General features: G+C 53.6%; 1 protein-coding gene across 4 annotated transcripts in view; it reads left to right on the top strand.

The window, feature by feature from the left end:
* Window positions 1-22,800, top strand: part of RBM5 (RNA binding motif protein 5) — a 23,118-nt gene extending 318 nt beyond the window's left edge. The window contains exons 1-25 of one of the 4 annotated variants that reach the window (XM_023747242.1): window positions 129-199; window positions 757-836; window positions 2,356-2,521; window positions 3,218-3,373; window positions 6,987-7,056; window positions 7,523-7,596; window positions 9,950-10,033; window positions 10,835-10,895; window positions 11,341-11,406; window positions 11,682-11,842; window positions 12,257-12,354; window positions 12,941-13,028; window positions 13,153-13,230; window positions 13,313-13,385; window positions 14,005-14,090; window positions 14,488-14,572; window positions 14,769-14,860; window positions 17,137-17,298; window positions 17,807-17,956; window positions 18,119-18,190; window positions 19,174-19,353; window positions 19,974-20,048; window positions 21,118-21,215; window positions 21,293-21,422; window positions 22,235-22,800. In XM_023747242.1, the coding sequence (XP_023603010.1) occupies window positions 820-836; window positions 2,356-2,521; window positions 3,218-3,373; window positions 6,987-7,056; window positions 7,523-7,596; window positions 9,950-10,033; window positions 10,835-10,895; window positions 11,341-11,406; window positions 11,682-11,842; window positions 12,257-12,354; window positions 12,941-13,028; window positions 13,153-13,230; window positions 13,313-13,385; window positions 14,005-14,090; window positions 14,488-14,572; window positions 14,769-14,860; window positions 17,137-17,298; window positions 17,807-17,956; window positions 18,119-18,190; window positions 19,174-19,353; window positions 19,974-20,048; window positions 21,118-21,215; window positions 21,293-21,422; window positions 22,235-22,360 (2,448 nt within the window). In that variant the 5' untranslated portion in view covers window positions 129-199; window positions 757-819 and the 3' untranslated portion in view covers window positions 22,361-22,800. Of the gene's footprint in view, window positions 1-128; window positions 200-756; window positions 837-2,355; window positions 2,522-3,217; window positions 3,374-6,986; window positions 7,057-7,522; window positions 7,597-9,949; window positions 10,034-10,834; window positions 10,896-11,340; window positions 11,407-11,681; window positions 11,843-12,256; window positions 12,355-12,940; window positions 13,029-13,152; window positions 13,231-13,312; window positions 13,386-14,004; window positions 14,091-14,487; window positions 14,573-14,768; window positions 14,861-17,136; window positions 17,299-17,806; window positions 17,957-18,118; window positions 18,191-19,173; window positions 19,354-19,973; window positions 20,049-21,117; window positions 21,423-22,234 lie in introns of those variants that run through there. The other 3 variants (XM_023747243.1, XR_002827137.1, XM_006106393.2) reach the window with 3 other exon arrangements.
* Window positions 22,801-24,839: the final 2,039 nt, after the last annotated feature.

The following is a 24,839-nucleotide window of genomic DNA, read 5'->3' as shown; positions in this document are numbered from 1 at the left end:
CGAGCCCAGATGAGCGAGGACCGTCGCGCTCTCTCGGGTGCCTCTCGGCAGCCCCCAGCCGCCCTCCCCGGGAGGCTGCTCGGTGATGGCTGCTCTGGGGGGCGGGGGGGGGTGTGTGTGCCGGGAGCTGGGGGAGCCGGACGCCCCAGTCGCCCGCGCAGGCGCCGGCGCCGCCATCTCGGCCGCGACACCCCGGGAGGTGGGTCTGGGCACCGGCCCGGCGTCGGGGGGGCATCAGCGGTTCTGCCCAGGCCCCTGTTTCTCCGGGCGGCTCTCCCCGCTCCCGATGCCGTCGGCGTTCGTTGGGGGCGGTCCAGGACAATCTCCGGCCTCGCGGGCGGCGGGCCCAGCGGCGTGAGCTGCCTGATCGGCGGCGGGCCCCGGCCGCGGAGGTCCGTGTCGCCCGGGAAGCAAGTCCAAGTCGTGTCCACGCTGGCCGCTGGCCGGATGGCAGTGGCCTTCGACGCGGAGCCCAGGGCGCCGGCCGCGCCTCCTTTCTGCTGTGTAACCCGCAGGGGGACCGGAAGGCCTCCCGCCGCTCCCTCTGGGGGCTCGTTCCCCGCAGGGCCCTGCTGTTTGAAAGGAGGTTCCCCTCCTTAGCAGAACAGCGTGACTTGAACGTTGACAGTTTGGTCCCCAGCTTCCCTACCCCCCGCCCCCCAGGCTTCGATGAAGTTCCAGCCTCTGTAGTGTCCCAGTCCTAGAAGGATTGACAGTGACTCGCGTTTGCAGCAACCAGTCTCTCTTTTCTTCTAGAAAAAAACAAACCCCACAAACCGTGAACCTTTCGGAGCAGCGAGCTAGAGCTGCAGTCAGAAAATGGGCTCAGACAAACGGTAAGTCACCGCTGCACATGCTTCGACCTCGGCGTTTCCCTGGGGACGGAGCAGTTTTTAAAAAATTGTTTAGTTTATCAAACAGATGTGCAGGTGTCTGTCTGTGCCAGGCACTGCTGTGCGCACTCCCATGATCCCTGCTCTCACAAGCGTGCAGTGCAGGGAGGGAGTGGAAGTGGGGTGCAAGTCCTGCTGCAGGAAGGCAGCGAGGGTGCTGTCAGCACACGGGGAGCGTGGGGTTCTGGGAACAGCCGGTTAAGCTTCCCGGGAGAAGTTATCTAAGGTGGAGCCTGAAGGGTAAATGGTGAGGTGGGTAAGGCATGCGGGTGGGGTGGGTTGGGAGGTCCCAGGGTGGGTAACAGCTGTGCAGAAGTAAGCGACCACCGAGGGCCAGTTCCTGTCCCCTGCATGGCAAGACGACCCAGATTTATAGGCTGGGAAGTTTTGGACCACGGATTACACACAAACTGCTAAAGAATTAGCGCCGGATTAAGTGGGAGCTGCGGCTGCTGTGTCAGCTGTGGGTTCTCCCACTCAGACCATTTGATTGAACACACAGCCTTTCCTTATTCAGCCACCTGCCTCCTTAGCGTCGAGGCCAGTCCCAGTGAAGGACCAAATTGATGGCCCAGCGGGACTCGGGAAATGGTCTTGTCACGTGATGCCATTATTTTAATTCTGTGTCAGCAGTCTGTGGTTCCAAATAACTTACGAACTTAACATTTACCTTTTTAGGGCCTGTCAGCCCCAGGCTTCACATCCTGAAACAGTCCTAGGCTACTGGTTTTCATTGATTTCTTTTTATTTGGATGCTTTCAATGCGCCCTTATAAACCTGTCCTTTGTCTTACCCTTACACAGCAGTTTTATGAACCTGGTACATAACTTGTGAAATAACTATGAATATCTGTGGTCAAGTGGGTTCAAGCCTCTTGTTTTTAGATTTCCCAGTGCTGCCCAGTAACCAAAAATAAACTAGATGTTATAGGAAATAATGTTCTCTGACAGTGCTGGGTATGTCTAACAGATGAACTACTTTGTTAACTGCCTGCTGGGGGAAAAGATGTATGTAACTCATCCAGGCTGTTGAGATACCCTTGAGAGCAGATGAGTCAGGATGTGCTCTCCTTTGAAACTGGGTGAAATGCTAATAATTTATTTCTCCCTACCTTTGATCACTGAGATCCAAGTCAGGTGTAATGGGGTGATGCATAGACCACAGGCTTGGGAAAATACAGAATGCATTTGAACATTCCCTATCTCAAAAATGTTAAACCCAAACATTTGATATCTGAATTTTCAGATTTAGTGTGAATTCCTAAAACTTAGTTTTGTATTTAGGAATATGGATGTTTTCCCACTGGTTGTCTTTGTGACCTGGGATTTAGTGATAAATTTTAAGGGATACATACAACTATTTGTATATCTTGTAAACTGAGCCATCTTGTGTTCAGCCATGTTTTCTAAAGGTACAAAATGTGATTTACTTTAGAATAAATGCAAATTATTTTCCCTGGCAGAGTGAGCAGAACAGAGCGAAGTGGAAGGTACGGCTCCATCATTGACAGGGATGACCGCGATGAGCGGGAGCCCCGGAGCAGGCGCAGGGACTCGGATTACAAGAGATCCAGTGAGGACCGGAGGGGGGATCGGTACGACGACTACCGAGACTACGACAGTCCCGAGGTGAGTGACAGCAGCTGCGTGTGGGGTTGTCAGGATTCGTTATGACTTGTACGCGTAAGACGTCCAGGCGTCTGGAAGTAAGTATCCCAAGTGTGGACGTCTCTCCGGGGGCATGACATTCAGACGCTCTATTGTAGTCATAGAAACATCGGCCAGGGTTCACTCAGGGCTCCCCCTGTCCCGGGCGCTCTTGAGTGCTTCGCTTCTGTGAGCTCACTGAGGTCTCGCTCCAGCCTGTGAGGTGGGTGGTACCCCATTTTAAGGATGCGGCATGCGGGTGTCCTACTGAGCCAGCCCTGCGCCTCAGCTGGCGTTCCTGAAAGTCGTTCCCGTTACCTTAGCACAGCTTTTCCATGACCCTTTCCACGCGCGGCTCTGTTTAAAGCAGTCGTGCTGCACATGTCATTCTGCACTGGCTTTTTCCTTTCCCACTGTTTCCTCGCACATCATCTTCCTATCATAACAGGCAATGGCATCTCACTGTGTTGGCATCAGCACGGTGAGTGGTTAAACTGCTTCCTGAACTGAATGATTGGTGACAGGGTTTCTTTGGTTTGGTTCTGCTGTTTTAGAAAACACTGCAGTGACGTTGTCATGGAGTTCTTGTATCCTCGCTATTGTTCCCAAAGATAAATTCCAGGAGTGGGGGTATAAACCCAGTGGGTTTTCATTGTGGTTTTGTTTATTGTAAATCAGAGAGAACGTGAAAGACGGAACAGTGACCGATCCGAAGATGGCTACCATTCAGATGGTGACTATGGCGAGCATGACTACAGGCATGACATCAGCGACGAGCGGGAGAGCAAGACCATCATGCTGCGCGGCCTTCCCATCACCATCACGGAGAGCGACGTAAGGGGAACAGCAGTTCCGTCGAGCATTCTGGGCACGAGCAGCTTCTACCCTTGTCTTGTGTTATTGTTTGAGCTCAAGCTAATAGCTCAGTTAGTGAAGTAGGTCTGTCTTTAGGGTCAACTTCTCAGTTTGGTTCATTCATTCATATAAATTCCCATTTAGACTTTGACATTCCTTACTGCAGGGATCGGGTGTTGTTCCTTCAATAGCCCTTACAAGGTAGTCAGTACATTTTTATTGAATTGATTACTTATTTGGTGAGCGTGTATCAGTAAAAACACTTTTGTCCTGATCTGGCCCCATTTGATTGGATGAGAATTGTACTGTCATTTGACACATCCGGAAGCCTGTTGAACAGGAAGGCCATTCCGACTCCCCAGTCCTCAGACTGGCCAGCTGGGGCCTTGGTGTCCTGGCACTGCCTGGTCTCTTTTATTTTAATTCTTTTTTGTTTGTTTGTTTCCTCTGGGCACTGCCTGGTTCCCAGTGGCATCTGTCATTCCATCCAGGCACATCCACCTCCTGCCTCCCCCGCAGGCCACCTTGGACATGTCCATCGTGTGCTTTTTTCTGCTCAAAGGCTACTTTCTGCAAAGCCTTTCCTGACCCACCAGGTGGAATGCCTTCCTCCTCTTCCCAAGCTCTGTATTCATGACATTCATGTGGCACTTACATCAGCACATCTCCCCCCCACGGGACCAGCCGTCTCTGAGATAGGCTTCCACGCTCCAGTGCAGGAAACCGCTCGGCCGATGGTGGTGGTGAAATGGATGTGAGGTTTTGAAGTGTTTTTGAAAGATGTAAATGCATAGCATTGTGCCAGTATCATCTTGGAGTACTCAAATTAAAATTCTAACTAGTGTTTATGAGTTTGAAACAAAGCTGAAGGTAAATACTGGGTTCGCACAGCTTTGGTCTTCTAAACGCTGGAAGTGACGGTGTGAGGTGGGGTGTTGGAGTTAGTGGTGGGACACTAATGGGGACCCACTGCACACCTGCCGTGTGCTCTGTGGATGCTGCCGTGACGCAGAGCCATGGATCCCGTCTCAGGAAACGCTTAGGTGAATAGCTCAGGTCAGTGGTGAGGACAAAGCTGAGGAGACGGGTCGGTGTTGGAAGCAGTCCTGTTGCGAGAGGTCCTCGGGCGCCTCTGAAAGCTTCGAGGGGGGTGTTGCTGGTGGCGGGTGAGGAAGCGCTTCTGGGGGAGAGGCGCTGAGCTGGGCCTTGAGGGGTAGGAGTGTTTTGTCTGGTGGAGAGCTGGGGGAGTGGGGGGCCTCCAGGCAGGGCTTCACATGAGCAGGCCTAGGAATAGAAAGATACTGGATTTAGACGAGACCTTGCACCCAGCTTGTGTCCACGAAAGTTGAAGGCTGTGGTAGGAGAGGTGGCTGGGAAGGTGCTGGAGGCTTTGGAAGCCCAGCTAAGTGTAAAGGGAAGTTACTGGGAGTTACTGGGGGTTTTGCCTGGTAGCAAAAGCTGTGCGGGCTGGAGCGATGGGAGGAAGCGTGGTGGTTAGCGAGGGCAGAGCTGAGCTCAGAGCGCAGCAGTGAGCATGTGGCGGCGGGATGAAAAGCCCCACAGGAGCCAGTTCAGGAAAGAGCCTGTCCATCCGACTATCCCCTTGAGGCGTCTGTGGGGCCTGTGGCCCTGGGAGCCCAGGGGAAGTGGTGATGTGGGGAGAGCAGGCTCTAGCTGACACTGGGGCCTCCCTGCTGGTGACAAAACGAGATTGTCGTGCTTGTGTTCTAGGCTTGTTTGGGGAAGCAGAAGTCTCCACCATAGAAGGCTGGTTTTTAAAGTAGGGTTTCTGAGGTGCCCAAATATTACAGAACTAGGGTCCCTCGACCTGGCCTGCGCCCTCTCGCAATCTGGGACCCCTCAGGAGATGTTGGAGGCTTGGTGCATGGTTATGGCCCGATCCCCGCAGACCAGGCTGAGGGAACCCACCAGTGCGTGCAGCGGGCCTCTAGTATGCATATAAGATCCTTGGTTAATCTCTTCCCACCCTCCCTCCTCCCCCCTTCCCTCTGAGATTCATCAGTCTGTACCATGTTTCCATGCCTGTGCGTTGAGCGTCTGCCCCCTAGTGGTCAGTGCGCGTCATAGCTGCCGGTCAGACAGTTGTTTAGGCTTTTAGATAGATAGATAGATAGATAGATAGATAGATAGATAGATAGATAGATGATAGATAGATAGATAGATAGATAGTCTTAGAAAATTTGTTGGGATCTTTAAAACACTTTAAAAGCATAGTGTTTCATCTTTTCCTGAGCTTCAGCTGTCACTTTCATTCTTGTTTGCCTCTTTCACTTGTCCTCCCACTGACATGGGAATTCTTAGAGTAACTGTGTTTAGTTACTATGTTGCCATGATGTTTCTGTATCACTACTTTGGAAGGAACTGTCTTTAGTTACTGTGTTACTAAGCATGAACCTGAGTCAGTGTAGCTTCTCATTCTCTGAAAAATTAAATACAGTCCATTTTCCTTGTTTTGGGTGGTTGCTGTCTATAAATTCACTGCTCCTAGGGGTGATCCAGAGCTAGGTTCTTGTGAGCTCTGGTCACATTTTTGCCCACCTTGTTTTGTATGTAGTTGTTTAATATATATCGTTGATTTAGCAGTGATTTAGCAGCCTCGAACTCATGGCCAGCAGCACTGTAGGTCATGGCTGAGCAAAGCTTACCTGGCACATATAGGAGGCACCTCGTGGCCTTGCGCTCAGAGCAGACGCGTTCGCACTCACTGGGGAGTCATTAGCCAGTGATGTCAGCAACAGCACGGAAATGGGACCGCTCAGCGCTAAGCAGACTGAAAGGGCCCTTGTTTGGAACAGGCAGGAGCGATGGGCGCGAACGCTGCGGCGCTGACTTGCAGTCAGAGACTTAGAAGCAGGCATGTTCGCAAACAGAAGCCACGCATGATGAGGATTGACGGCGTGGCCCTGCAGCCTCTGCACGTGGGGGCCGCCGAGAATCCCTGTTTCACAGATTTGCTCCTGTTTTTTCCCCTGAGAGTATTGCTTCCTGGTATTATTACTAAAGACACTAATGCAATTTTTTATCTTTGCCTTTTGCAATAAGGGCTTGGTGTGACATCGGTGAGAAACCGGTCAGCCAGAATTGCTGCTTCTAGGCCCAGTTAATGTTTATTTTAATTTATTAGGGGCCTAACAATAGATGAGCTTTGTTAATTTTCATCATTAAAGTAAATGCAAGAAAATTCTTTCTTAAGATGTGCAGAAACTACTTATGGGGACTTTCTTGTTTTTTGGCCATTGGTTCTGGTCCTTTAGCATAAAGGGCCGTGAGATGAGGCTAAAGGGGGAGGCATGGTGGACAGGATACTGGGAGCAAGACCGTGTGTCCTAAGGTAAATAATGGGGCCTGAGGGAGAGCCCAGGTGGCACATAAAGAGCTTTAAGGGCGCAGTGACACAGGTGTCCTGTGAGAGTCCTCCTTCTAGTCCATGTGTAGAATAATTGCATTCGGCGGATGGAAGTTCAGAACTTGGCTAATTAAGCAGAGATGCAGCCCCAGTCCTTGAACTTGCTTTGGTGCGGAACAGTTTGTGGCTGAAGCTTTAACTGTAAATGTGTAAAACCCTGTGCAGATTCGAGAAATGATGGAGTCCTTCGAAGGCCCTCAGCCTGCGGATGTGAGGCTCATGAAAAGGAAAACAGGTGAGAGCTGAGTTCCGCTGTCCGGGCCTCTTCCCCGTCCCCGTCCCCAAGACCCTCCTGACCCCCCAGCCTTCGAGCACATGAATTCAGAATGACAGGTTTGCCATGGCTAAGGAATGTGACTCTTTGCAAACGATGTTATAGAGCATCTGAGGACCTTTTTAAAAACTTTGTTTTTAGGGGCTTTTCTTTCCTCCGGTAAGTAGTGATGTATAAACTCCTTGTTCGTAGTCGGTTGCATGGTTACTTTTGAAGCGTGGAATCAAATCGAGTGGCTTTTAGCTCAGGCGGCTTGGTTCCTTGCCATGGCAAAGTATCAAGAAGATCCCCAAGTCAAGTCACATTTATAAAACTGCTTCCCAATTGGCTTTGTCCCACGGTGTTGAAGCAGTGGGAGAGAGATTCGCCTGTTATAAAGGAACTGACTAACACAAGTATCCCGTCTATATCTGAATGCTGTCTCTAGGTGTAAGCCGTGGTTTCGCCTTCGTGGAGTTTTATCACTTGCAAGATGCTACCAGCTGGATGGAAGCCAATCAGGTTGCTTCACTCACCAAGTCTAGATATTCATGAAAATGGAACAAGTCTGTACAATTTTAAAAAAGGTTGAAGGAGTGGTTTGTTCCAAAGGAGTGACTTTACAAAAAGAAAAGCTTTGTATATATTAAAATTGATTCAACTAGAATGTATCTAGTCCCGAGGACGCATGGCAGAATTCGCTCTGCCCTTAGCCGTATCTGCCTGGCGGGGCTTGGCTACCCCTGACCACCTAGCTGCTACTTACCAAACACTCCGCGTCCCCTTCCCCTGCTGACTGTGTTCCTGTTCATGGTGTCATTGAGAGTAACCTCAGAATCTCCAACTCTCTCTGACAATGAAAAGAATTCAATAGAAGTCTGCTGCAGGCATTTTACAAGTAACTCCCTATTTCTCCTGGACCACAGCCTCCTGGAGGCATTACTGCTCATGTCTTCAAGGGCTAGTTAAGGGCCTGATGGAATGTGTGGACAATAAGTCTGAGGAGTGTAGCGGGGAGCCGGTGCCCTGCTGTCTAACCTGGTTAGAGTGGCATTAACATTCTGATCTCCCTGGGAACGCCTGGGCTGGTGGTCCAGAGCAGACCATTGCTGGTTCTTGGACGTGGCATGAACTGAAGTGTCAAGATAGCGTTCAGTGCTTGGCACAGACGTGACATTTTTCCAGAACTCCAGAGCACAGTATTGACGCCTTAACCAAGTGCATTCTGGGACGTTTTCTTAATGCTTGTTGCTTTTCTGCAGCATTTTATGATTTGTCACCCATAAATGAGAATTCTATTCTTTGATTATTAATATATTGCTGTTTATAACAAGACTCACTAATTTTGATTGGTTAGATTTTTAAGCCTCGTTTTCTTAACCCAGCGGTGGCACCTGATCTTTTAAAAGTGGAGCGTCATGCTTTTCCCACAGGGACACCATCCCCGTCCCTTCAGAAGGTGCATCAGCTCCTGTGAGTCTGTTTCCTTGGCGTGGCAGCATCACTTGCTGCAGTGGCTGTGTCTGAGGACTTGCCTGGGAGTTTCAAACTCCTAAGAGATGAAAAGCCTGTAAGACCTTTTAAAATCTCCACAATTTTAATGTATACAAAGCTGTGTTAGTGTAATACTTTATTACAGTTCAAACTCACTCCAGAAAGCAAAGGCCAATAGGATTAGGGACTCAGTGGTAGTTTGGAGTCTCCCCAGCACCCACCCCTCCTAGTGGGTGATCAGTTGCCATCTCTCCCGGCTTCTTTATTTTTGCTTCTGTACAACAAGGAGTTGGTGGCCCCTCGGCTCCTTCCTCTCGGCCAGACGTGCGGTCTTGCCTTTAGATCTTGCAGAGACCACATTCACAGCATGTCTTAATCCTCCAGGATTTGCAAGAATCAAATTGCTCAACAGTATGTATGTTCAGAGGGTTAGACTCCATTTAAAAATCTGGATATCTAACCTCCTGCTTCAATCACCCCGTCCCTCTCCTCCCCCCAAAAAAGAGAAAGAAAAGGTGCACCTGTTAAATGAAGACTCTTTGGGGGCAGGTGCTGGGCGTGCTCTTGGCTAGACTGATTCAGCTTGGAGTCTTAAGCTTTTCAAATTAAGTCCCTCTAAGTCACGTGGTTGACTTGAAGGATGAGGTGGCGTACAAGCATTTACGAGTCTTTCCTACCCCCCTGAAGAAACTTCATTGGCCTCCTGGTTACTCATCTTGAAGAGAGAGTACCATCTATTTCAGGGAAGAGCACATCTGTCACCTGGGACATTACAGGCTGCAGTTGGCAGAAAGAAGCCTCGCTTAGCTGATTTAGACTCGATGGCATTCAGAATAGTCCCTCCTGAGCAAGAGCTGTGACCAGACTCCCTTTCAGAACGAGTTTCCCTCCCCTGCAGCTCTTCCTGAAGCAGGAGTTGGGGGGCAGGGCAATGTGAAGGCTCTCAGTTGCCTAAGGATGGGGGACGGGGCCAGGCGAAGCGGAGCCCGAGGACACGTGCTAAGGGCTTAAGTAGGAGACAACTCAGAATTGGGAGAGTTGTGTTTTCTGCTTTTTGAACTAGACTGTCACCTCGGGCAGCCTGTCACTGCCGAAGGTTAGGACTCCTGTCTCTGCTGGCGACGCGCCTGGTGCGTGTCCGCGGTTAGCGTTGGGCAGCGTTCTCAGCATCCCTGACTCCGTTTACCTTCACTCCACATCCCATTCTCTTGCTGCCTGTCGGAAGGATTGGATGGGCAGAGTATAGGTGGCGGTGGTTGGTCCTCCCCGTATGTTGTCCATTTAATTCCAGAGCACTGATTTTTCCGAAGTGTGCTCTGCCCTGGGAAAATGGACACACGTTTCCCACAATGGGAATAACTAATGACTTCTTTTTTTACAGAAAAAGTTGGTGATTCAAGGAAAGCACATTGCAATGCATTACAGCAACCCCAGACCCAAGTTTGAAGATTGGCTTTGTAACAAGGTAAGGCTGTTTCTCCCACGTTACCCGGCTCCTTCGGGGTTTTAGTGTGTGTGTGTGTGTGTGTGTGTGTGTGTGTGTCCTTTCGTCCAAACAAGGAACCGGAAGTGCCGGTCACCAGTGTTTGTCATGGGGTGATTTTTGTGCTTTGTGACATTCTTTGGGTCCCCCTGTTAGAGGACAGAATCCCTAGAACACTCATGTTTTTATTTACTAAGCCCAGGTCCTCAGCCCAGCGCTTTAGTTAAGGTTTTAGGTGTGTTTCACGTTACAGTTTCTTCAATTCCTGAGCTCTCAGCTTTGGGCAGCCCCTCAATGACATGAACAAAAGTCCTGTGACCCGGCTCAGGGCTCAGGTTACGTGAGTCCTGTCAGGGTCCAGGGCACCACTTTGAACTTGGGTGTGGCATCGACATGTTGAGAGGCTCGCACTCTGTTCTGGCTGCGTCCCGTGTCCACTCCTCTGTCTGCGTTGTCTGTGGACATGGAGTGGTCCGTGTCGGGCGCTTGGATATGCGGGAGAACTTTGCCAGTGACTCCCTGTAGGTTTCTGAATGAACTGAAACTTTCCTCCAACTTGATAAAAATGCAGTTTATTGCAAAATAGGCCAAGATGTGTTTTTCTCAGAGGAATTCCCGTAGCAAAGCAATCTCAGTGTGTAGGTTAACGCCCTGTGTCTTGGGTCCATGGTATTACTCGCTGCTGTTGACATTACTGCCTGGGACAAGCCCCTGGCCCTGCCGCTCTGACCCACATGGTTCCTAGTAAGCCTGGCAATTAAGGTGAAACTTTTTTTTTTCCAGTGCTGCCTTAACAATTTCAGGAAAAGACTAAAATGCTTCCGATGTGGAGCGGACAAGTTTGGTAAGCCCGGGCTCAGCTGTTTGGAATATACAGTAAGACCTGACTACTGGGTTGTCTGTGAACTTGAGGGAACGTGTAGGTTTTAGGACATTTAAACAAGTAACTTGGATACTTTCCTGAAACCTGTACCATAGATTCGGTAGGTGCCGCTGGTGACAGCGGGCACAGAGGGGCCTTTACTTCCCAGAAGGAAGTCTGCTTGCCGGGTGCACTCTGCACCTGCTCCCTGAGCACAGGGGTCGGGTCAGCCCTCCACGGGCCCGGTCTGTGCATTTCACACTGACCGTGTCAGAGTTCACGAGGTTTTATTACAGCCACACGTGGGTACAAAGAGAACGACTTCGCTTAGCACTAAGGCTTTGGGGGTTAATATATTTCGTTACTAAATGCGTTGGTGTGCTGTCTGCTTGTCTTCTGTTGCTGATCTCCCTCCTTCCTCCTGCAGACTCGGAGCAGGAAGTGCCCTCAGGAACCACAGAGTCGGTTCAGTCTGTGGACTACTACTGTGACAGTAAGTCCGTCTCACCTGCTGGCCTCTGCGTCAGAGCTTGGCTTTTCTGTTCTCCGACCCTTTTGTCATGCGCAGCAGCAGCTGCTGCAGGGTGTCCTATAGAAGGTTGGTTTTTAGAATCTCCTCCGTGTCCGAATGAAAGGTACACTAGGAACCTCCCCATATGGATGTGCGTGCGTGTGTGTGTGTACTTGAACCTGCCTTGAAAAGCGCTGGCGGTGGGACGCATTTATACGTCATGTGTCTTATATGTCATGTGTCTCCTTCGCCCCCAGCAATCATTCTCCGGAACATCGCCCCGCACACGGTGGTGGACTCCATCATGACCGCACTGTCCCCCTACGCGTCCTTGGCCGTCAACAACATCCGCCTCATCAAAGACAGGCAGACGCAGCAGAACAGGGGCTTCGCGTTTGTGCAGCTGTCTTCCGCCATGGTGAGGGGCTCGGGATCTCTCCTTTGCAAAGAGACAGACTCAAGAGGCAATGGGGTTCATCCCGTGGTGATAATAAATTGTGAGCCCAGAGTTCAAGGCTACCTAGTGACGTGTGGCAGTGCTAAGTCCCAGGCCGGTCACTGGGTGAGTGTGACGCGGGCGGGGCGATGCTTGAGCCCCAGTGAGTCCTTTGGGCTTTGCTGTGGGTCGACTTCGCATTTACTCCATTAATAGCACGGCACCTCCTTGTCCTGGAGGAGAGGGAGGTGGTTTTTTCTCCAGGTTTCACAGCCGCAGACAGTAATGAACTGCTGTTCTTTTTTAAGAGAAAGCTCTGTTCTTTCCAACGCGGCGGGTGGTAGGGTGAGGTTTCCAATTACACGACACAGTTGGTTTCTTCCCCTTCTCCTTCAGGACGCTTCTCAGCTGCTGCAGATATTACAGAGTCTCCACCCGCCTTTGAAAATTGATGGCAAGACTATTGGGGTTGACTTTGCAAAAAGTGCCAGAAAGTGAGTGGCTTCAGCATCCTTGTTTCAAACTGCTGTCCGCGCACGCTTGTCCGGGATGCTTTGCTGACGGTCCCGTAAGCTGCGTCTCCACGCTGAGCCACTCCCCTCCCCGGTCACCCAGGCCGAGAGGGAGACTGTCGTCTCCCCTCAGAGCTCGGTACCTTCTGGCCTCTGTCACCAGTTGCCAGAAGACTTGAGAGCAGGACATGGGCAGGCCCGGCGGGGCAGGGGGCGGTGAGGGCTGTGCGGGCTGCGTTAGGGCAGACCTGTCTGGAGAGAATCCCTTCCTCCCGGGCTGGCGGGCCAGGCTTCGTGCGGATGGGGCCCCGTCTGGCATGTAGGTTTCCGGTGTCTAGTTTCATTGCTCGTCCAGCAGACGCCTCATTGGATGGCAGGTTACGCAGTAGAACAGGGACACTTGCCCACTGAGGACTTTGCCCATGGAGACCCCTCCCCGTTCTGCAAGGTGGCCTTGCTGGCATTTGAGACCTCCCACCAAGGCTGGAGGGAATCACTGTGTCCGTGGCCTGGGGGTGATGGCCTGGAGCATCCTGAGGGGTCACATGGTTGGGTCGTTGTGTTTTAGAGACCTGGTCCTCCCCGATGGCAACCGGGTCAGCGCCTTCTCTGTGGCCAGCACAGCCATCGCTGCCGCCCAGTGGTCGTCCACCCAGGTACGGTGGCCCTCCCCCGCGGTGCCTGCCTTAGAAGCTCTCAGACGGTTTTAGGGAATCCTTCCTCATTTCCCTTCCTGGTGTCCACTAAGGTGGTCTGTTTGTTGTCTTTGGTGTTTTCTAGTCTCAAAGTGGCGAAGGAGGCAATGTCGACTACAGCTACCTGCAGCCCGGCCAGGACGGCTATGCGCAGTACGCCCAGGTAGGTGGTAGCTCGGACCGATCCCACTTCTGGTTCCAGAGGGTTCTGAGAACAGCAGCCTTAACGGTGGACTTCTCTTCAGTACTCGCAGGACTACCAACAGTTCTATCAGCAACAAGCTGGAGGGTTGGAATCTGATGCGGCATCTGCATCAGGTAGAAACTTCGTCTCCCTTTTCTCTGTTGTTTGAGGAGAGGCACCTACATGTTCCAGCGACACCCAGAGCTCCGAGTCCATTCCCCGCACGCTGGGGGGCACGTTCAGGCTTGTCAGGGGGCTGGGAAGATTAGGGTGCTCGTGGTCACCAAGATCTGATCACAGCCTCTTAGAGAGCGTGTCGCGATGAGGGTTCATTCTTGGACTCACCTCTATTGCCTGCTCTGTGTCCTCGGGAAGCAGGAGTGTCCACGCAGGGTCAGGGGACAGAGGGTGACCCGGAGCCTGGTCCCCAGACATCCATCAGAAGGTCACTCCTAGAGGCCTCTGCTTACGTTTTGTTCCAGAATCAGAAGAGCCTTGGAGCTCGATCTTTCCTCCGCTCCAGAGTAGAGATGGTCTCTCCTCCTTTCCTTATAGCACCAGCAGCAGGCTGACTGCGCTGTGTCTCACTCTAGCAGGGTGTGCAGGTGGAATGGCCGTAGGTCAGGGCATGTATGGGAGTCATTAAGATCTGACAGACACAGACACAGAGGCTGGGCTGGGCATCGCGGTGCAGATGCTCGGCTCCGAGTGCCGTCCGTGCTGGCTCTCCCTAACCCGGGGCTTCTGCCACAGGCACAGCCGTGACCACCACCTCGGCCGCTGTGGTGTCCCAGAGCCCGCAGCTCTACAATCAGACCTCGAATCCGCCCAGCTCTCCGGTAAGCCTGTCTCCCAGACGCAGATAGCGCCTGTTGGGCGACTTTGTTTTGCTGGCTGAGTATCATCCTTTCGTGCTGCAGGGGCCACACCCCAACCTTACTTCTCTCTGTCTGGTGCTATTAGATAATAAAATAATGTGCGCGTGTATTTTAAATGTCAGATTCCGAACAGGGTGTATTTGTGCTTTCTGCATGCTTCGACTTAACGACCTTCAGGGAGAAAGTGGTAGCTACATGCGTCTGGCTCCAGGGCTGCCTTAGAGCATCGTGTGTGTGTGTGTGTGTGTGTGTGTGTGTCCGTGTGTCTGTGTGTGTCCGTGTCCCTTCCTCCCGGGTGGTGGTGATTGCATCCTGAGAGACTGTACAGTGAACTCATTGGAGCCGCTGTTCTTTGCAGACTGAGGAAGCACAGCCTAGCACCAGTGCGAGTACCCAGGCCCCTGCCGCTTCCCCGACTGGTGTAGTTCCCGGTACCAAATACGGTAAGCCAGCCGTGGGGCTGTTGACAGTTAGAAGGTCCTGGTTGTTGCCTTTGTTTGACGAGTTCCTCTCCCTTCGTGGGTGTCGGAGGGACGTTTGGGGATGTGAGAGAAGACGGTGACGGCTGCATCTCGGCGGCCGAGAACTGGAGTGCAGCGGTGTCTGCCTGCTGACTGGTTGCTGGTTTTGCCTTTGCAGCGGTGCCGGACACGTCCACTTACCAGTACGATGAGTCTTCGGGCTATTACTACGATCCCACCACAGGGCTGTACTACGACCCCAACTCACAGGTAACTGCACTGTTCTCCTTGGTTCCACTCAGCACATCCTAGCGTCGTCGAGTCCCTGGATGAGGCATGAAGTGAAGTAGCCCCTGCAAAGGAGCAGGTGACCCAGATTCGTTTTAGCTTCTCCACAGCCATCGAGCCCCGGCCTGTGTGGCTCACTCGGTTGGTTGGAGTGTCATCCTGTAACCAAAGGGGCGGGTTCAATCCCGGGTCGGGGCACTTGCAAGAAGCGGGCGATAGATGTAAGAGAGAAACATTGATCCATTGCCTCCCACCCCGACTGGAAATGGAACCCGCAACCTTGGCTTATGGGGATGATGCTCTAACCAACTGAGGCACCTGGCCAGGGCTCAAGGATTTAAGTTTTTAATTTATAGGTTAGAAAAACTGTTTTGAGGTATAACATACATACAGAAAAATGCACAGAACTGAGTGTGCCGTTCTCTGAATGTTTACACTCATACACCAACCAGCACAGGAGAGAACAGCCCTAGCACATGGCAAGACCCCTGCCCCTGGCGGTGAGGACCCCCTTCTCTCACTGCTGCTCTGACTTCTCACCATGGACTCTTTTGTCCAGTAACATTATAGGTGGCTCTTAACCTTTCTGTAAAGACCCAGATAGAGCCCCAGCCGGTGTGGCTCAGTGGATAGAGCGTTGGCCTGTGGACTGAAGGGTCCCAGGTTCGATTCCAGTCAAGGGCACATGCCCGGGTTGCGGGCTCAATCCCCAATGGGGGGCGGCAGGAGGCAGATGATCAGTGATTTTCTCTCATCATTGATGTTTCTGTCTCCCGTCCTTTCTGAGATCAATAAAAAATATATTAAAAAAAAAAAAGACCCAGATAGAAGTTGGCAGTTGTATGTCTTTTCCACATCTTTTTTTAATTGAGATAAAATTCACTGTTTTAACCATTTAGAGTGTACAGCTCAGTGGTGGTGTGTGTGCTCACAGTGTATCTCTGTCGTCGACCATCACCGCCATCTAATTCCAGAACATTTCCGTCATCCCATGGAAGCCCTGTGCTCGTTAGGCAGCCACTCCCTAGTCCAGCCGTGGGCAAACTACGGCCCGCGGGCCGGATCCGGCCCGTTTGAAATGAATAAAACTAAAAAAAAAAAAAAAAGACCGGTACCCTTTTATGTAATGATGTTTACTTTGAATTTATATTAGTTCACACAAACACTCCATCCATGCTTTTGTTCCGGCCCTCCGGTCCAGTTTAAGAACCCATTGTGGCCCTCGAGTCAAAAAGTTTGCCCACCCCTGCCCTAGTCCCTCGTCCCGGGAACCTGTCTGCTCCTGCCTCTGGGTTTGCCTGGCCTCCCATTTCAGATCAATGGAATCAGATGTGACCTTGTGTCCAGCTTCTTTTCTTAGCCTCTCTGCATTCTCAGGGGAGAAGTTAGCAGGTTTGTGGAGTGGTGGTTTATTTTGGGTGGTGTATGTGATTTTTAAAGAGGAAAGCAGCTTTAACACTCCGTAAATAAAACTGTGATGATCAGGAGCTGGAGCCAGAGAATACAAGAGAAGTGCTTTTAACAGGAACTTGCATTGAGAGCCCATGTGTCTGAGAGCGAGGTGTGAGGCCGAGGGCGCCGAGCAGGCCGAGTCTGCGGGCTGCCTCCACCTCTCTGTGAAGTCTGGCCCCTTCCCGGGCCGCTCTCCTTGCTGGACACAGAAGGTGTGGCCTGTGTCTGACCCACCCACTTCCCAGCAAGAGACATAACAGACCCTGCTGTGGGTCCCTGTTGAGCAGGTAGAGTGACAGACAAGGGAACAAAGTGGAGAGAGAGGTGCCGCCTCCGCTGGGCAACTCGTCCTTCCCACGGTCTTCGGATCCGGTTCCTTCACCTGCCACCGCCTTCCGGGCCCCGAGCTGGTGTTGGCAGCCCTGTGTTTGGTGGCCTCGGTGTCCGAGTGCTATGCCTGCTTGAACCGATTGAGAGCAGTTAGCTGGTTGTCACAGGGGATGTGTTTTGGCCTCTTGGTTTGTTTCAACGGTCTGGAAAGGAGTCGGGTTAATGAATGGGAACTAGACTCTTGAGAAGAAACCAGATTATACTTTCACTCAAGAAGTTCCACACTTTCGCTGGCTGGTTCATCGTCCTCACCCACCACGGTGTGCAGCTCCCCTGTGGGCAGGAGGTGTGATCTCCGCAACATGTTTTATGTTTGTTTTTGTTTTTTTAAAAGTAACTTTGATGTGTCTTTTGACAAACTGTTTCTTTAAGCTGTTGGACAGCAGAGCGTCTGCATTGACTGTGTCTGTTTCTAGTACTACTACAACTCCCTGACGCAGCAGTACCTGTACTGGGACGGGGAGAAGGAGACCTACGTGCCGGCCGCCGAGTCCAGCTCCCACCAGCAGGCGGGCCTGCCTCCTGCCAAGGAGGGGAAGGAGAAGAAGGAGAAGCCCAAGAGCAAGACGGCCCAGCAGGTGAGGCGCCGCCGGCCGGTTCCCGCGCTGGGCGTGATGTCCTGGGTTCTGGCTGTGGCATTTAGGTCCGCTTCATTTGGTCCGATTCTTTTTTTCTTTCCTTTAATTTGATTTGTTGATGTTTAGAGAGAGGAAGGGGGGCATCCATTTGTTGTGCCACCTATTTGAACATTCATTGGCTGCTTCCTGTATGTGCCCTGACCGGGGATCAAACCCGCAACCTTAGCGTATTGGAACGGCGCTCTAACCACCTGAGCGGCCCGGCCGGGGCGAGCGTTTTGCATATCTTAGTGGTACCAGCCAGTGTCTGTCAGGCTGCCTGTGCACTCGGGACATGTTGGGGCCTCAGACTGTGAAGCAGTGTTCATGTGGTGACTCGGAGAGGTTTGCGGTTAGAAGTAGGAGCAAAAGCGGTTTTGTTAAGAGATGTGGCTGAGATAAGACCCCTGGTGCGCATGCTAAGTGTCTCTGCCTGACTGTTTCTCTGTGGTGGTGGTTTGGACGTTAGATCGCCAAGGACATGGAGCGCTGGGCTAAGAGTCTGAACAAGCAGAAAGAGAACTTCAAAAACAGCTTCCAGCCCGTCAGCTCCTCGCGAGAAGAAGAGAGGAGGGAGAGCGCCGCGGCCGACGCGGGCTTTGCTCTGTTCGAGAAGAAGGTCAGGGCGGCGGGGAGGGCGGCGTGGCGGCGGGCACTCCCTGGGACATGAGGCTGATGGGATGCGAGGCTGATGGGACACGAGGCTGATGGGACGCGAGGCTGATGGGACACAAGGCTGATGGGACACGAGGCTGATGACATGACGTGCTGTATTTCCCAGGGAGCCTTGGCCGAGAGGCAGCAGCTGATCCCTGAGTTGGTGCGGAATGGAGACGAGGAGAATCCCCTGAAAGTAAGGAGCTCGCCAGGGTTTAAAGGCCGAGTCTGTGTCTCACTCGGCAGCGCGGCCGGCTTTCGGCTGCTGTGACTCCTGCTTCACCCGGGATGCGGGATGCGGTCGCTGGGGCGGGTGTGTGGCGGCTTCTGCACCGACTCGTGCTCGGGGCTTTGTGTTCCCTGAGGGAGCAGGCGAGATGGAGCAGGAAGGAGGCCTGAGTTTCTAAGCTCAGCTCATTGCATTTTACTGCGTCTGTTAATAGTTTTTGGTGTGGAAAGAGAATAAAGAAGAAATGTGTGTGTTGTTGATCCTCACCCGGGGATATTTTCCCCATTGATTTCTAGAGAGAGTGAAAGGGAGGGAGGGGGAGCGAGAAGCATAGATGTGAGGCTCACATCGATTGTTTGCCTCCCATGCACACATCCGGGCTGGGGATTGAACCTTCAGAGCGCAGGCTGGTGCTCTAACCATTTAGTAACACCAGCCAAAGCGAGAAACGCCTTTTACTTGCTAGATACTGGGCTCTGTGGTCTGTGTCTCTGATCTGTTGTGTTTGGGGTTTTCCTGTGCGGTCAGTGGTCTGAAGACAGCCATCTGGGAACTTGTACCAGGAAGGCTGTCCCCAGCACTCGGGCCCTGGCTGCTCCATGCAGTGGTGCAGTGTGACTGACTCTAAGGCAGCGGTTCTCAACCTGTGGGTCGCGACCCCTTTGGCGGTCAAACAACCCTTTCCCAGGGGTCGCCTAAGACCATCCTGCATATCAGATATTTACATGACGTTTCATAACAGTAGCAACATTACAGTTATGAAGTAGCAACGAAAATAATTTTATGGTTGGGTCACAACATGAGGAACTGTATCTAAAGGGCCAGAAGGTTGAGAACCACTGCTTTAAGGTGTGGCACAGAGCCATGGAGGATGCGTTGCTGCCTCCAGATACTAACTATACTACCCGCCCATTGTACATTGCCAACGACCCTCCTCCTCTTGTCCCCAGAGGGGTCTGGTGGCTGCTTACAGTGGTGACAGTGACAATGAAGAGGAGCTGGTGGAGAGACTGGAGAGTGAGGAGGAGAAGCTGGCCGACTGGAAGAAGATGGCCTGCCTGCTCTGCCGGCGCCAATTCCCAAACAGAGACGCGCTGGTCCGGCACCAGCAGCTTTCAGACCTGCACAAGGTGGCCGCTTCTCCCAGCTCTGGGGCGGGAGGGGAGTGGCCGGGCGCTGGGGGGGCCTGGCCGTGAAAGCGCAGTGGATGCCCACGATGTGTGATTGCCTTTTTTTATATATTTTTTATTGTGAAGGGGGAGAGAGAGAGAAACATCAGTGATGAGAGAGAATCATTGATCGGCTGCCTTCTGCACGCCCCCTACTGGGGACTTAGCCTGCAACCTGGGCATGTGCCCTTGCCCAGAATCGAACCCGGGACCCTTCAGTCCGCAGGCTGACGCTCGATCCACTGAGCCACACCAGCCAGGGTGTGATTGCCTTTTAGAGGCTGTTCCTGGTCACAGGTGACCGCAGGCACTGCGGGGTCCCTCCGGACCACTGCAGCGAAGCGAGTTGTGAGCTTCTTGCTGGCGGGGGTCTCGCCTTCAGTTTGTAAAGTCAGCACCTGAAGCGCTGGGTCTGCTTGCGGCGGCCTCGGAGTGAGAGGGCAGGAGCGTGGGCTCCGTGCGCGCTGCCTCTGCTTTCAGGCTGGGGTCGTTGAGCTTCGAACACAGCAGACATGGGTGACGTTAGGAGGTGTCACCTGAGGATGGTCTGAATTCTTAACTGTGTCACATCTCTTCTGCAGCAAAACATGGACATGTACCGGCGATCCAGGCTGAGTGAGCAGGAGCTGGAAGCCTTGGAGCTGAGGGAGAGAGAGGTGAGCGGGGCGTGTGCCGCTGGAGAGAGTGTCTTGGGGCCTCTGCCTTGAGCTTCTGTTGGTAGCACTTGGTTCCAGGTCCAGGGGAAGGTAGGGAAGGTGATCACACACTTAGCGGCCGCTGTGGCTCGTGAAACCGGACCCAGGCCACACGTGCTTTGTGAGCCCTGCATGGTCCCTTCAGGAGGTGCCCTGAGGCCTGCTCTCGGGTCCTGGATGCCAGGTACTTGCAGGGGAAGGACCCGGGTTTGAGGAAGGAGCAGGGGGCTCTCTCTGGCCCAGTGGGGGGAGCCTTCCTGGGCGATGCTGAGGCTTCACATTAGGCCCAGGAGGCAGCAGGGCCTGAGTGGTTGCAGGGGATGTGGAGGAAGCAGTGGGTGGGGCTCAGGTGAAGGCAGCAGAAAGCCTGTGCAGCCAGCAATGGGCAGGGAGAATGGAAGCCTGTAGGTCAGAAATGAACCCGTGGGCCCTAGCTGGTTTGGCTCAGTAAATAGAGGTCGGCCTGCAGACTGAAGGGTCCCAGGTTCGATTCCGGTCAAGGGCACAGGCCTGGGTTGCGGGCTTGATCCCCAGTGTGGGGCGTTCAGGAGGCAGCCAATCAATGATTCTCTCTCATCATTGATGTTTCTATCTCCCTCTCCCTTCCTCTCTGAAATCAATAAAAATATATATTTTTAAAAAGAAAGAAATGAACCCGTGGGCAAGTCACTTGAAATTCCCCCCGCAAGTAATCGTGAGGTTCTGTAGGTAGGGGCTGGTTTTCTGTTTTGTTGTTTTCCTGTTTTTCCCCACTGTTGATGGTGCCAGCTCCCCAGGGACTGCCGGCGGGTCTCGGGCCCGGGGGTGGGCCTGTCTAAGTGCCGAGGGGAGAGGATAGCTCTTTCCTCCTCCTCCTCCTCCTCCTCCAGGACCATGGCGGGCTGTGACGCGTGGTGGCCAGTAATAAGCCTGTTCACTGGGGACATAGCTCTCCGCAGGGCCCGCGGTTTCTCAGGCCACTGGTGAGGCCCTGGAGTGTGGCTGCCGTAGGCTGAAGCCTGGTGTCCGAGCTGTGTTTGTTCTCGCGCAGATGAAGTACCGGGACCGCGCCGCTGAGAGACGGGAGAAGTACGGCATCCCCGAGCCGCCAGAGCCCAAGCGCAAGAAGCAGCTGGATGCGGGCACCGTGTATGTGTCGTGAGCACGTCCCGCCTCCTCCGCGGGGGCTCGAGCCCTTTAAGTAACTCTGTGTTTGCCGCTGGCAGGAATTACGAGCAGCCCACCAAAGACGGCATCGACCACAGTAACATTGGCAACAAGATGCTGCAGGCCATGGGCTGGCGGGAAGGCTCGGGCCTCGGAAGGAAGTGTCAAGGCATCACGGCCCCCATCGAGGTGAGCCTGGGGCGGGGCTCCGGGGCCTGGGACCCGGGCAGCGACCTGACACAAAACGGCGGTCTCCCCACGAGGGGTCCTGCTCCCTGCGCCTCCCTGACTCCGCCTCTGCTGAGATGGCCGTTGGGAGGAATGCTCGCGTTTTCTGGTGTTTGGTGTTGTCCTAAGGGTAGACCTGTTTTCTCCTGAGGACTGTATTTCTGTGTCCTTGGTTACAAACAAACCCTTACCACCACGCAGACCCCTGTAGCCGCCATTGGGTTATTGAAAGGTATCGTGCTTTCGTTTCTTTCCGAGTGGTTTTGGTTCGTCATAAAGCAAATTAAAATGTAGGATTTTGTTCACGAGAAGAAATCCTTTAGTTGGTCAGAGGTGAGATTGAGGTTCAGTCCCAGGATCAGGGCACCACCCACTGGCCTTCTAGACAAGACCCCGCTCCCTCCCCACCTGCGCCACCACTTAGGTCACACCTTCCCGGCCGGGTCTGCAGGGAGCTTTGCTGGCGCCAGGCCGCCCTGCCGCTGTCTGAGCCCTTAATTACCAGGCCTTCCCCGGCTTCGGTCGTGCTTGGGGCCTAGTTTCCGGCGCCGATGCTTGCTCAGCAGACACTGGGCGTGGGGGTGGGGGCGGCTCAGTCTGCCTGTCTCCTTGGCCCATTTTATTCCCTGGTCCCTATACCGGCTCCAGGTCTCCAGTGCAGAAATCCTGGTCTTTGGCGCCTGGTGGGTGGTCCTGCCCGGTAGGGAGTGGGCTGGACGAGGCGTGGAGCGGCCCATCGCCTGCCAGCGCTGACAGCAGTTTTCTGCCCCCAGGCTCAAGTCCGGCTAAAAGGAGCTGGCCTCGGGGCCAAGGGCAGCGCATATGGACTGTCAGGTGCAGATTCTTACAAAGACGCTGTCCGGAAGGCCATGTTTGCCCGCTTCACGGAGATGGAGTGAGACTCCGAGAGAAGAGAAGAGAGAATGAGGAGTTCCGAGGGCACGGATGGGCCATCGCCCAGTTCACTCTCCTGTCGCTAAGGGCATGCCTTGCGCTGTTCCCCGCTCCCGGGAGCCCCTCTGGTTGTGGGTGAATGGCCTTCCTCCTTCCTGCCGGAGGCTTGTGAGCGGGCGAGGGACTGGTCTTTTATACTTCCGTGTACATAGCGTCACGTACTGTGTTACGTGTAGCCTGCGTGTGGGCCGCCAGCCCCGCTTTCCCGGGGGCGTGGCGATGCCCTAGGTGGTGTGCGACACCAAAGCCGCCTCGTTACTTGTGTTTTTTCTTGGCAAAAGCCTTGTGTATATTTGTATATTAAACATTTGTACAGAATTTTGGAAGATTTTCAGTCTAGTTGCCAAATCTGGCTTCTTTACAGAAGAAATACCTTGAAAAATGAGTGGCTGTGTCTCTTTATTCCTGGGAGACGGGGTGGGTGAAGCGTGTCAGCCAGTCGGGCCTGGTGATGACGTAAGTTCCTTAGAGGTGCTGTTTTATACTATTTTCCATGCTCTTGTCCTGCTCAGATGTTTTTTCCCCTTACAGTTTACATTCAATATTTTACTTATTTTTAAAAATACATTTTATTGTTTTCAGAAAGGAAGGGAGAGGGAGAGAGAAAGAGAAACATCAATGATGAGAGAGAATCATTGATTGGCTGCCTCCAGCACGCCCCACTCTGGGGATCGAGCCGGCCTTGTGCCCTTGACAGGAATCAAACCTGGGACCCTTCAGTCTGCAGGCTGACGCTCTAGCCACTGAGCCAAACGAGCCAGGGCCAATATTACTATATTTAAAAATTGAATTTAGAGAGAAGGGGAGAGAGAGTGGAACATTGATATAAGAAACATCAGTGAGTCGCCTCCTATACACGCCTCACTGGGGATCGAACCTGCAACCTGGGCATGTGCCCTGACTAGGAATCGAACCTGCGAGCCCAGCCGAGCCACACCGGCCAGGCCAACATGCAGTATTTATTCCAGGTGTACCGCATAGTGGTTAGACGACCGCATACTTCAGTGTCCTCAGGCTCAGGTTCAGGTTTTAGTTTTAAAACTTCATGGAAATGCGGTCAACTGAGCATTCCCACATCCGGCCCTGAAGACCAGCGAGTGCGCACTTGTGCTTCTCCAGGCTTCAGGCTCTTGCAGGTGCGCAGGGGCGGGTGTCAGCTCCGCAGGCCGTGACGGGACGCCTGGCCGGCCCTCCAAGGTACAGGTGCCGAGGCAGCCCTCCCTCTGCAGCCTCCACTTCACCTAAGCTGCTGCGGTGCGCAGGGACCGCGCCGTGTTCCATTCTCAATGGCGCCATCCTCTCGTTTCCCAGCAAGAGCAGAAGAGGGGATGGCGATGGGGCACTGCGCTGCCCATCTGGCTGAACTGGTGCTGGGCTCCACGTTTGACGTGGTCAGGTGGGGGTGGGGGACTTGTTTGGAAGCCAGAACTCCATGGCTTGTGGATGGCCACCTTTTCCTAGTTTCAGGCAGGCCTGGTCCTGAGAATGGAGATGCTCAGGAGGGCACCCCCCCCCACCTCCCAGGTGCCTTGGGGGATTGAGCCCCACTTTGCTAGGCAGATGTGGAGGCACAGGCAGAAGCCCCGAGTCGGCTTCAGGGAGTGGGGCTTGGGAGCCTCACAAATGAGGGTCCAGCCTACATAGGGATCCCCGTCTTCCCAGGTCAGCCCTGGGGAGAGTCTAGCCCCCCTCGGAGCCCTTGAGCAGCACGGGGGAGCTGCCCTGCACCTGAGTAAGTCAAGCAGCTCGTTAGACACCTGACAGCCACCCAGGAGGCTCGTCCAGTGAGCACAGGGATGTGCCCAGCAAAGGCCCAGGGGGGGCCTCCTGCCTGGGAGCCCCAGGGGACCAGGCCTCGCAGCCCTGGAATCAAAGCGGCGGCTCCACGCCAGGAGAGGCATCTGAGTCCGCCCCCGCCGCCTGGAGCTGACAGCCCCTCTCGGTTCCAGGCCCCATGGACTCAGCCACAGGCTTCCTATGGACATGGGTCGTGTCTGTCCCTCAGGGAGGCCGCAGGCCCCTCTCCTGCCTCCGCCTGCTCCTCAGCCACTGTCACCAACATGCCCAGCCCCGTGACTGCGGCCCTCACCTCGCACCTGAACCAGCGCCCCATTTCCCGAGGCTGCACCTGGCCCAGATCTCCTGTGAGACCATCTTCCGGAGATCCTGCGGGTGCGCAATGGCTCACACCCTGAGCACCTGAGGCCAAGGGCCAGCCATCCCCAGCAGCTCATCAGGGTCTGCTCCCGCCCCTCGCCCAGGATGGGTGGGCGGTGCCCCGCCCCTCCCCGCCCAACGGGTGAGGTGAGGCGAGAACAGCACAGGGAAACCCAGATTCCGAATCTGGATGGTCTCCTGCTGAACTAGCGGGAACCCCAGAGGCTCCAAGCCCGGCCTGCCCTTGACTGGGACAGCTGCCGCGAG

Source organism: Myotis lucifugus, unplaced genomic scaffold (genome assembly GCF_000147115.1).
Source record: "Myotis lucifugus unplaced genomic scaffold, Myoluc2.0 scaffold_819, whole genome shotgun sequence".
Classification (NCBI taxonomy): Eukaryota; Metazoa; Chordata; class Mammalia; order Chiroptera; family Vespertilionidae; genus Myotis; species Myotis lucifugus.
This window is presented reverse-complemented; position numbering and strand designations above follow the sequence as displayed.